This window comes from Quercus suber, unplaced genomic scaffold (genome assembly GCF_002906115.3).
Source record: "Quercus suber isolate HL8 unplaced genomic scaffold, Cork oak 2.0 scaffold_259, whole genome shotgun sequence".
NCBI lineage: Eukaryota > Viridiplantae > Streptophyta > Magnoliopsida > Fagales > Fagaceae > Quercus > Quercus suber.
The window spans coordinates 859,584-872,488 of record NW_027069715.1 but is presented as its reverse complement, the minus strand read 5'-3'; the positions used below and the strand labels follow the sequence as shown (position 1 = coordinate 872,488).

Genomic DNA, 12,905 nt, shown 5'->3' with positions numbered 1-12,905 from the left:
GGGGGGGGGGGGGAGTGAGATGGGGGGATTGTTGAAAATATTAATATTTAAAAAAAAAAAAAAAAGTGGCAAATAGGATACTCACATATCCAAGAAGATGGAAAGAATCGGTTTGATAAAACCCAGTGTTCTTCCTACCACTCACAATCTCTAATAGCAAGACACCAAAACTGAAAACATCCGACTTGATAGAAAAGAGGCCTTCCAAAGCATATTCAGGGGACATATAACCACTGAAACCATAATTAAGTTAAAATATTAGTAGTCTTGTTTTGTCTCTCAAATCGTTTGAGAACATATCATGTTGGTTTGTACTTACTAAGTGCCAACGATTCTATTTGTATTTGCCTGTGATTCGTTTCCTCCAAATATTCTTGCCATTCCAAAATCTGATATCTTCGGATTCATTTCGCTATCTAACAAAATGTTGCTAGCCTTTAAGTCTCTATGAATAATCCTCAACCTAGAATATTGATGAAGGTAAAGAAGCCCTTGTGCAATGCCTTCAATCACTCGAATCCGTGCTTGCCAATCTAAAATCTTGCGCTTTTCTGGATCTATATTACAATTATGAGAAATTAGTTGTGCACAATTAAAAGATCATAAGCAAAGGTCAACCATGAAATCAATCACAATTATATATATATATATGGAACATTACTAACCAAAAATGAAGAAGTCCAAACTTTTATTCGGCATATACTCATATATGAGTATCTTTTCATCTCGTTCAATGCAGCAGCCCAAAAGTCTAACAAGATTGTTGTGTTGGAGCTTGTTAAAAATATATATATATATATATATCATGCCAGACCCTAGAAAATAAAAAAATAAAAATAAATAAAGAATGGCAACGCTACTGCCCAAGAGGAAAAAAAAAAAGAAAAAGCCCAGGCCTAGAAAATCAAAAGAAGATGGAAAAAGAAAAAGAAAAAAAAGATAACGTTGCCCAAAAAAAAAAGAGCAAAAAAATGCATCAAGGCAATGTTAGAGAAGAAAAAAATAATAATAAAGGTAACTTGAAGAAACCCATGTGCACATGCATATGGCATTTTTGTAAATCAATAAAAAAATCATTTTTACTCAGTTTTCTCTATTTTAAGGAGAAAACTTTCTGATAGGCTTGGAGAGAAAACACTTAGATCCCACAATTTATTTTTCTTCCTCCCTACCCAACCAAATACACTCAAAAAAAGTTTTCCTTCCTATTTTCTCTTAAAAGTTTTCCATTCACTATATTTCACCTCCAAACAAACACATCCTAAAGTTGAGAGAGAGAGAGAGAGAGAGAGAGAGAGAGAGAGGGAGAGAGAGAGCGTGAGTGAAGTCGTATTACATAGGGGTGTGCATGAGTTGGGTTGAGTCGGGTTAAGTAGATTTTTTGACCCAACCCACTATGATGGGTTAAAAAAAATTCAACACAATTCAACCCATCGTGTAAGTCCAACCCAACCCACATGGGTCAGGTTGGGTCGGGTTGAACCCATAGGTTGGATAATTTTTTTTTATTACTATTATTATTAAATTTAGAAAAAAAATCACATTTTTCACTTGAGTTGATAAACAAAATATACATTAATATGTGAACTAATATTCCAACTTAGTTATACATTAATATATGAACTAATATACATTATTATTAGCTTTTATATAGGATAGGAGGAAGAGCTGGTTATTTAAAGAAAATTATTTATTATATAATATATATTAAATATATGGGTGGGTCTGGTCAAGTTTGAAATTTTATGACCTGAACCTAACCCGACCCGCAATCAAAAAAAATTTTGTAACCTAACCTAATCCACAAAGCCCTAAAAACCGACCCAACCTGACGAGTTGCATTGGGTTGGCTGCACACCCCTTATTACTATTATATGTGAAATGACTTCTTCTCCTTCTTTATGAAAAAAAAAAAAAAAATGGAAGAAGAAGATAAAACAAGCTTTGATATAGGTCTGTTTGGATACCGATTATTGCTGAAAACTGAAAATACTGTAGTAAAATAATTTTTAAATGCGTGAATAGTACCCTAAGACCTAGTTTTAAAGTTGTTTTTACTGAAAAAAGTACTTGCGGGTCCTATGAACAGTGCACAAGATCCACTAAAAAATAACGCAAACGCACAACGCAAGCTCAAAAACGCTATCCAAACTCCACCTATGTTTTCTGTTTTGGGATGATTTAGATATGTTTGGTCCTCGTGTATTGATATGTGTGATTATTGGATCTCCATAAACGTAGGAGCAAATGATTTATTTATTATTATTATTGAATCCACCTAAAAAGAGAAAAATCACACTGAAATGTATTAATGAAAAATTCTCAACTTTGGTTTTTATGTGGTTTTCATGGATCTCATATGAGAGGCTATGCAAGTGAAGTAAAAAACACGGCAAAGGAAAAAAAATCCAAAACCCAGTTGTGCTATTTTGAACTTATGTGTGACCCATCAGGAAGTTTGGAATACAACAAAGAGATAATGACATGTGAGGAGAAGATTTTTAGATACAAATGTGTGTGTGGAAGTCCCACATGAAAAAAGAAAGAATGAAAGAAAAAAAAAAAAAAAAAAACTAGAGAAATTAATATAACATTATTTGTAAAAAAAAAAAAAAAAAAAAAAACTAGAGAAATTAATATAACATTATTTGACCATAACATAGTCTTAAACTTTTGGGTTAAATTGTTACTCTATGTAGGACAGAATCTTCAAATTAATTTATGTAATTTTTAATTCTTTTTAATTACAATATTTTTATGTAATTTTTGTTATTTTAGGTTTAGGTGATTTATTTCCTTATTTTAGGTTCTTTTAATGTTGTTTAGTCAAATTAGGGTTTTATATGCTTTCGTAGCCGCCTTAGGTTTCTAGTTGCCCTACGTTTTCTTTTTACTATTTAAACAAATTGTAGCCTCCAAAGGCAATTCCGTTTTTAGACTATTATCAATAAACACATACTTTTTGTCAAATTCTATTTTCTGGTGGATTCTAGACTCTTTCTTGTGGATTCAAGGAACCCTCGTGGATTCAAGGTTATTTTCAAAAGTAAACGTGTTTTGTTTCTTGTTTCCTAGAAGTAGACGTGTTCTACTTCTTGATGCTTCTGATCAGTTAGTATCAAAGCCTTAATTTATCCTGGTCTGGTGGCTAACGTATGAGAGGGTAGCAATTCCAGTGACAGAAAATTTAATAAGTATTACGTAACGTATAGGTAGCACTCACAGATATCTTTGCTAAGATGTCATCATTGGAGCATGGAAACAATAGGGATAACTGTCAAGAAAACATAACTCACGAGCAACCTATTGGTAAGCAAATTTCATATAGATCTTATAGAAAAATTGCAAGTTTTAATGGTTATTTTTATAAAAGAAGATTTTCTTGATTGGTTACTTGATCTAGAGTATTTATTTGACTTTGAGAATATTTATTATGAGAGCAAAGTTGGACTTGCTTTGTATAAACTTAGTAAGTACGCCTTACGTTGGTGGGAACAAGTACAATCAGATAGAATCCGACAAGATAAAAACAAAATTCATTCATGACCAGGGATCAAAAGGATGCTTGCTATCAAATTTTATCCTTTGGATTCTGAAGAAATCTTGTTGTATACAATACAAGATTATTATTGGTCAAGAAATTCATATTTAAATTATATTGAAGAGCCATATGTTCCACCATTAAAGGAAGAATTTCATGTTGAAGAAAATACTTTTCTTGAAGAATATCTAGAAGTCAAAGAAGAAAATATATAGATTTTTTAGGAAATTAATGAATGTCTTGTTATAAAGAAGAACCTGAAATCAACATTTTGGAGGAGATTAATGAAGACCCTATTATAGAGAAAGATATTGAGGTCGAGATAGTAGAGACCATTAAAAAAGAAATTATAGAGGAACTTGTCAACTATCTCGATGAATTCAAGTTAGATGATTGCAACATTCAAGCTCCTATTATTTTGGTGGGAGTCACTGAAACAAAGTATATTGATTTTATTGGGGTGGAAAGATTTGATTTGATCATTAACTCTTATTTGGTGAATATTTTTAATTGCATGAAGATCAAGGGACAAGAAGTTCAAGTTGCCCAATTGATGACTTTCAAGTAGAATACAAAGAAGATGAAGTATTCAAAGTATTTGTTCTCTTGGCATGGAAGATTTCAGATTTCAACCATTAAATCAAAGACGAGTTTGTTTCAAGTGAAAGGGTTTAATGTAGGACAGAATCTTCAAATTAATTTATGTAATTTTTTATTTTTGGTATTTTTACGTAATTTTTCGTTATTTTAGGTTTAGGGCATTTATTTCCTTGTTTTTAGGTGTTTTTAATGTTTTTTAGGTCATCAATTAGGAGTTATTTTAGAATATATTTTGCTGTTTGTCAAGTTTTACGGAGCTCTTAAATAGGTCTCCGAGTCTGTACACGTTTTTTGAACAATTATTCAATTAATAAAATTTAGACTTTTATCTTTCTATTTTCTAGTGGATTTCAAACCCTTTTTCCTTGTAGGTTCAAAGACCTTTGTGGATTCAAAGAACCCTCATGGATTTGAGGTTATTTTCAGAAGCAAACATGTTTTGTTTCCTGTTTTCTAGAGGTATATGTGTTCTTCTTCTTGATGCTTCCACATCCTGCATCAGTTGGTATCAGAGCCTTGACATACCCTGGACTGATGGCTAACACGCGAGACGGTAACCACCACAACTGCAACAATAAAGTTGAAGATGCAATTCTCACTAAGGCTGAGTTCCACCAATTTTGTGAAAAGTGTCAGCAAATTATAAGCAAAATCGAGCAAACGATTGCTACTCTTCTTGCTAGGAAATCATCTCACAACAACAATGATCAATACATTCAAAGACACACTCCTAACTACAAGAAAATTCCATTCTATGATGGAGAGATGTGTATGTTGGATTTTATTGATTGGCTTCTTGATTTGGAAGAGTATTTTAATTTTTAGAAGATTTGTGATGAAGAAAAAGTGTGGATTGCATCTAATAAATTGAATGATGAAGTAGAGGAATGGTGGGAAGACATTCAAATAGATAGAAAGTGATGAGGTAAGCATCCAATCAGCTCTTGGCAAAGAATGAAAGGAGTATTAATTGATTTATAGTTTCTTAATGACTATTATATATCTTTATGTTCATATAAAAAGCAATATGTTCAAATCATGAAAGGTCAACCACAAAACCAAAATTATCATAGCCAAGTCCTAGTGTCAAGTAAAGGAAAGGATTTGAGGGTTGAAAAGAAACAGTCTATTTCTAAAGAAAATTTTGAAGTGGTTAAAGAGGATCAAGTCTTGCAAGAAGTTATTGAATTGAGATTGAAGATACCACTTGTCAAAAGTTTGATGAAGAAGTTAAAGAAAAGAAGGTTGAGTTGATTGTAGATAATGACAGAAATCAAGAGATGGTAATTATTGAGAATATTGTGGAAGATCCAATTGAGGTTAAATATGAGGATAAGTTCATCACCCACATTCATCAAGTTCCGGTTGAATTGTTGACGATGACTACACAATATGTTGATTTTCTTGGAGTAGAAAATATTAATTTTATTATCAACCATTTGCTGATTGATGTTGCAAATAAATTTAAGGTAGATGAGAAGAAACTTTATGCTACACTTCATGAAAAATTGAAGTTTTTAAAGCATTCAAAGTATTTGTTTATTTGGAGTGAAAGATTTCAAATTTTGACCATCAACTCGAGGACGAGATTTTTTCAAGTGGAGGGTTTGATGTAAGACATGGTTTATTTAAATTTGGTAATTTTTTTAATTACAATATTTTTATGTAATTTTTGTTATTTTAGGTTTAGGTGATTTATTTCCTTGTTTTTGGTGCTTTTAATGTTGTTTAGTCAAATTAGAGTTTCATATACTTTCGTAGCCGTAGATTTTTTGTCAAATTCTACTTTCTAGTGGATTCCAAACCCTTTCTTCTTATGAATTCAAGGAACCCTCGTGAATTCAAGATTATTTGTAGAAGCAAACATGTTTTGTTTCTCATTTTTTAGAAGTAGACATGTTCTGCTCCTTGACGCTTCCTCATCTCGCATCATATGTTAAGGCCTCCTTTGGAGTCTCCCAACTATTATCCCTCGATAGAGCTTTCCAACAAGGAATTACATGAAAACTTGCCAATCTAAAATATTCTTATTCACAACATATCTCTTGAATATTATTGCAAAGCTTCTAGATTATCAACATTCATTTATGAGACAATATTTATTACTCAAATGCAAAATTGTCCTGTCTCTCAAAATCACTCTAAAATAGTTTGTTGTGAGGTTGTAACAAAAACGAAAATATACGTTCTCCATCATAATATGGCTTCCTATATTAGCATTGCCACTTTGAAGTGACAAAAAGATCTTTAATTTCAATTCAGACATATGCTTGTCTCCACCAGAGCAATGCGAGAAGCTAATCTCTCGAATGTCAGCTACTAGCGAATCTTTTGATAATACATACCAAAACCATAATACTTGCTCCGTAGCTAAATAAATGATGGATCTACTGCATAACAGACTATTATGTGGATTTTGAAATAAACAGAAAGAAAATACATCTATACATATATATATATATATATATTACTAAAAGCTGAAGCGTAGCATTTAGTGTTGCTACGCTCAGGTTGAGCCACATCAGCTACCATGTCATTACAATTCTTTTTCCTGAATTTGTCCTACAATTTAAAATAAGTTTTCTTAAATTTAAAAATACTAATAAAAAGAAAATAATTCCCAACCCTTTGTCTTCTACGATTACAATTCTAGATGACAACCCTTTATCTTCCACGGTTACAATTTTAAATAGCAACCCTTTGTGTTCAACGGTTACAATCTCAAATGGCAACCCTTCAGCTTCCTAACACTAGACTTTGGCTTTCTAACTCCTTCATCTCTTCCTCTCCTCTCACTATATTAATACTGAAAAGCTAGATGATTCAGTTTAGGTATCTCTAAATCTTAGTTGCTCTTGACTTCTATTCTTGTAGTTGCCTTCATAATAGTTCAATGTAAGGATTAGATTAATAGTGTTTTTTCTTTTATATTGATTTTTTTTTTTGCTTTTTTAATTTTGTTACTACATCTTTTGTGTTTTAGGTGAGATATGAGCTTATATGTATTTAGGTTGGGTATTTGTATTGATAGATGATTGTTTGTTTCTATGTTTAAAATTGATTTTTTTTTTTTTTTTAATGTTTGAGACAGTAACATTATTGGTTTATATTGTGTAATCCGTGTTATAGAGTTTTTGTAGTATTCGTGTGATAGATTTTTAGTAGTTAGAAAATTGAATGATGGAGTTTTAGTGCTATCGTGTCTGCAGAAATTCAATTAAATGATGTAATCTGTGCCTAAAGAAATTCAATTTGCTAACTACTAAAATACCTTAGCAAATTGAATTATAGAGTTTAAAATTCAATACTATACTTAGAACACGATACTTCTCCTTTTTTCTTGGTCTGCTCATTTAAGTGAATCCCTCCTTCATCATTGAAATCGATTTAAAATTCCTTCTATTAGCTTTGATTGTACTCTTGGCTATATCATAAAAGACTGTTTTTTTAATTTTTTTTATATATATAATCTTTTTATGGTAATTATCGTCATTTTTGTTGTAGTTGAATCAAAATAAGATTAAGCTAGATCTGCATAATTAGTAGTTGTTGCATCTTCATCATTATCACAAGTTTAAGATAGAGATTACCCTCATCAATAGCTGTTGTGTCTTCTTCATTGCCAAACTTGATCATCTTGACAAACCTTTTATTTATCTGATTGTACCACATGTATTTATTTACTTTTGGATTCTACTTGATTGTAAGATTTTTATGTCTTTTGATATATATTAACTAGCTGGTATGCTAGCCAAACCACTTGCTTCTTTAGTTTTTTTTTTTTTTTTTTTATCTTTTACTTTGCCTCCAACACTATTGTAATTGGTTGTCTCTTTAAAGGCATTTTCTGTCTCCATCGATATATATATATATATATATATATATATATATATATATATATATATATATATATATATATTGTTTTGTAGGATCCAAGCAAGAAAGTGTTTAAGATGCTTGCTATGTTATTCTCTCAAATTTTTTACAGCATGAACAACTTGCGGTATTAAAGTAATTACAGAATATTTTATATCAATAGTTGTTTGAAAACTTTAGAATATGAAAAGTTTTAGGTTAAGTGGGTAACAACTTTAATTTTGTTAATTTTTGCTTTCTAAATTACTAATAGTAATTTATCATGTTAAATTGATAGTTTATTTGTATATTAATCAGCTACAATGTTGTAATGTTTTTTAATTTTTTTTTCTTCTAATTTGTGAGGTTTAATTCAAATAATTTTGAATAAGTCCTCTAAAATCAAATTCAATACAAAAGAAATTTTGTTAGGGACTCTGTAAGGCTAAGGGGAGCTTGAAGATAATATAAGTTTTGACCTTATATAATATACTTATATTGTGAGCTTTAGTGGCAGCAAGTAGTATTGTAGTAACTTAGATATGAAACTCTAGATACAACACAAACAGCTAAGGATAATGACATTTACTAATATTTGTCTTTTAATTTAAATGGTATTCTGCATAACTGCTTTGCATTCATTAGATTTCATTTTAGTAATTTTCCTGTGTAGCGCACGGGTTAGCAACTAGTATATTACTAAAAGCTGAAGCATGACATTTATTACTGCTGAGCTTCTGTTGCGCCATTTCATCGCCACGTCATTCGTCACATAATTTATTATTTTTTATTTTTAAAATATATATATATCTATATATATATATATATATAGATTATTGATTTTACATATTGATTTTTGTTGGTTTTAACATCTATATATATTTCTTTTTATTTCTAATTTTCCTATAATTTTTTTACATTCACTTATTTTTAAATATTTACACTTTCTTCAACCTTTCTTCTTCCCTTACTTTTTATCTCCCAATTACCCTATACTTTAATATTACTATTCATCTTTCCCTTCGTCTTCCTTTATTTGTCTCTTCTTATCCCTTTCCTCTTACTATAAATTTGTCATTCTTTTCCATTCTTTACATAGTTTTCTCTCACAAAAAGGCTCTCTCTCTCTCTCTCTCTCTCTCTCTCTCTCTCTCTCTCTCAAGTTTTTGGTAGATTTTTATTTTTTTATTGCATCTCCGCTTTAGGTTGATAATTTTTTGTGTATTTAAAAACTCTAATTTTGGTTGATACGATTTAGTTTTGTATTTTAAGTTATTATTATTATTATTTTGCTCTTTGATTGTTAAATTTTATCCAATTACATTATAAAAAATTAAAGATAGTAGATAAAAATAAAATAGTATTCCATTACATAGCATTCTTTGGATAATTTAGTGTTTATTGTTATATCTTTTAATTTTTCTTATTTATTTTTCTTCTCTTCTATTTTACTCAATATTGAAATTCAACCACATTCTCCTTATCATTAAATTATTTATATTTTCTCTCTCTTTTTGTTTTAAAAAAATAAAAATGTAATATTTTACTTAAATTCAAATAAAAGAAAATTGTGCTCATTTTTTTTTTTTTAACATTTACACTTTCTCCAACCTTTCTCCTTTTCTTTACCTTTTCATCTCCCCAAACATTCTACTTGATATCACACTTCCTCTTTCCTTTTATCTTTCTTCATTTTGTTTCTTTTTATTATCATCCTCTTGGTATAAATTTGTCATTCACTCTTCCAATCTTTATATAATTTTCTCTCACTAAAAAAGTTGTTATTTCCCACTCTTTCTCCCTCAATTTTTTGGTGGATTTTTATTTTTATTTTTCTTGCATCTCTATTTTAGCTTGATTAAGTTATTATTCTTTAGAACTCTATTTTGGTTGATGGGATTTAGTTTTGTGTTTTAAGTTTTTATTTATTTATTTATTTTTTTATTTATTTATGATTTTGATTGTTAAATATTATCATATTGCATTATAAATAATTTAAATAGTATATAAGAATGTACTATTATTATATTACATAGAATTATTTGGATAAGTTAGTGTTTATTGTTATGTATTTTTTTTTTCTCATATCATTTTATTTAATATTAAAATTCAGTCACATCCCCCATATATATCATTAAATTATTTATATTTCCACTCTTTTTTATTTTAAAAAATTTTAAATATAATATTTTGCCTAAATTAAATAAATAAAATTGACCACATTAAGTGGAGTAATGCTAGGGAAACACTCATTCTCACACCCAATGCATCAAAGGAAGAATGAAATACAAAACAAATCAAGTTAGAAACACTAAATTAAAAAAAAAAAAAAAAAAACCTAATAGTGCATATTTAATGTCATAGAATCATCATCAAATTTTGGAAAACGATAGGTTGCCAATGGAGAGAGAGAGAGAGAGAGAGAGAGAGAGAGAGAGAGAGAGAGAGAGAGAGAGAGAGAGAGAGAGAGAGAGAGAGAGAGAGGGTATAAAAAAAAAACCAATACAAACTAATAAAGAGTAGATAAAGAAAAAAACCAAACGTCAATTAGTAATCATTGATTGGAAAACAAAGAGGTTGTGAGGAGAAGTAAAAAATAAAATAGAGATTACTGTATGGAGAATATTAAAAACTTTACAGTGCAGTAACATAAACCGTTAAATTCACTTAAAAAATTAAATCAACAATAAAAAATTAAATACAATCATAGCACTAAATTTAAATTTAAAACTAATCAAACTTTAACTATAGAAACCATATTAATCATAACTAAAGAAGAGATGTTCTTTGATAGTAGTAGAAATTACATAAGAAATAAAGTTGGAAAATTTAAAAATCCATTTTTTGACATTTCATTTAACCTTATTTCTAATATATATATATATATATATATAATTTTCATACACTATTACTTTCGAAAATCTAATGAACAATGCTATCTCTCATTTATTGTCTTTGTTATGCAAATCATCAGTTAGTAAATATATGATAATGGTAAAAAGCTTTACAAATGAGATCACTAAAAAATATATTTAAAATTAATTAGCCACTATCATTATGAAGTAGTAGTCTATAATTTTGCACATCCAAGAAAGTGGAATATACAGAGTTTTCTTAAAAGTATGTGTAAAGATTCACTATATATACATATGTGTGTGTGTGTGTGTGTGTGTGTGTGTGTGTGTGAAGGTAAAAAAAGGTATATTTAAGGTTTTTATTAACTTGAAAACTAATGAAAAACCAATGGTTAATAAATAAAATTATAGTATTAATAAAATATTTAATGTGACCATCCTAAAAAAATTATCACGCGCAACGCACGGGTATGCGACTAGTATATATAAAACAGAGACTTCATGAAGGAGTACAAGAGACCCTGCCAAGTAGTTCTCTAATTTGGATTTAGCATTTTTTTTACCTCTGTCATTAAGTGTTTTTTTTTTATTATTATTATTATTATTACTATAACCCAAAAGTTCACATTAATTTATTTTACTTTTATCTTATTAATATCTCATTAATTAACTAAATTTACACCACATCATCTCTATTCATCATGTCTTTTAGCACAAGACTCTCAGACCCAGACTGAACTAGGAGGTCGGACCGTGAAAACTAGGAACCGAATTGAAATTCGGTTTTTTAAGCATAGAGAACCAGGTATATGTGGCAGTTCTGTGAACCCTTGAAACCAGGTTGGACTGCACTATTCATGCAGAACCAGTGGCAAGAACTGAGCGGTCTAACCCCTTAGCAATTTTTTTTTTAAAAAAAACTTATTTATTTATTTATTTTTTTATAAAAACAACTTAACACAATTTTATTCTACTTAATTAAATTATCCATCTCTTACAAAGAATTAAAAAAAAATTATAATTAAAATCCTTCAAAGATATTCAACTTTACTTTAAAAATTAATCATAAATTTTAATGTTTTCATGGTTATTATTTTATTTTATTAACTTTCTTATTTAATTATTAAATATATGCTTAAAAATTATTAAATTTCACTCACATATATAGATATATTAGTCAATTTTACTAATTTTATAAATTTAATATCTATATTTAGGCTTTAATTAATTATTAAATTAATTATGACGTCATCACGGTTCGACCTTGGTTCGATCTCAAAAACCTTGAACCTCTCCTTTTTATGGTTTAATGAACGGTCCGGATCTGAAAACCTTGTTTTAGCATCTCACTGTTTTAGTATTTTAAAAAATAGAATAAAATAAAATAAAAATAGGTAAAGACTAATAGTAATAACTAACCAGATAAGGCCTTGGAGAGAGATGGAGAGACACAAAAATGTTGTGAATTATTAAATAAAAGACATTATTTTACTATATATTGCCAATATAAAAAAATTATCAATATAAAAGACTTGAGACTAACAAAACATTTGAAAGAGAGAGAAAGAGAAATTTGAGGGGTCGCCACCTCCGTTATATTGACCCCCCTCCACCATCAAGATGCCGAAACCCCTACGGATAATTTTTTTTCTTTTTTCTTTTTAAATTAAGGGCATAAATATGATTTAAATTTAGGTAATTTGATTGGATAGTTTTTGTTTTGGGTATTTAAGTAAAGAGAATATTTGGTACGTGTAAAACCACATTTTACCATGGCTTAATTTTAAATTATTTATAAGACATATGTATACACAGTTGCCCACATCATGTCTTAATGTCACACTATCGATGAGTGGAAGACATTCAAAGAGTTGGACATACTTTCATTTCATTGTATGAAATATGTGAACACAACACAAATTAGTTAATTTTTATGGTCTAATTACTCTTTTGCAGTTATTTTTTGTTTCATGATTTGAAAAAAATTAATAATCTTACCTTAAGGAGCTCACAGATTCCGCCGTCTCTAGAGCCAGCGTTGCAGGAGGCAATTG

At 29.2% G+C, this 12,905-nt stretch overlaps 1 protein-coding gene across 1 annotated transcript in view; it reads right to left on the bottom strand.

Annotated features, from left to right (window-relative positions):
- LOC136070789 (G-type lectin S-receptor-like serine/threonine-protein kinase At4g03230) overlaps window positions 1-772 on the bottom strand; it is a 5,912-nt gene extending 5,140 nt beyond the window's left edge. Inside the window, exons 1-3 of the mRNA XM_065781216.1 lie at window positions 666-772; window positions 320-557; window positions 86-233 (exon numbers count right to left, since the gene is read on the bottom strand). Of these exons, the coding sequence (XP_065637288.1) occupies window positions 86-233; window positions 320-557; window positions 666-699 (420 nt within the window). The 5' untranslated portion in view covers window positions 700-772. The remainder of the gene's footprint in view (window positions 1-85; window positions 234-319; window positions 558-665) is intronic.
- Between the last annotated feature and the right edge of the window lie 12,133 nt (window positions 773-12,905).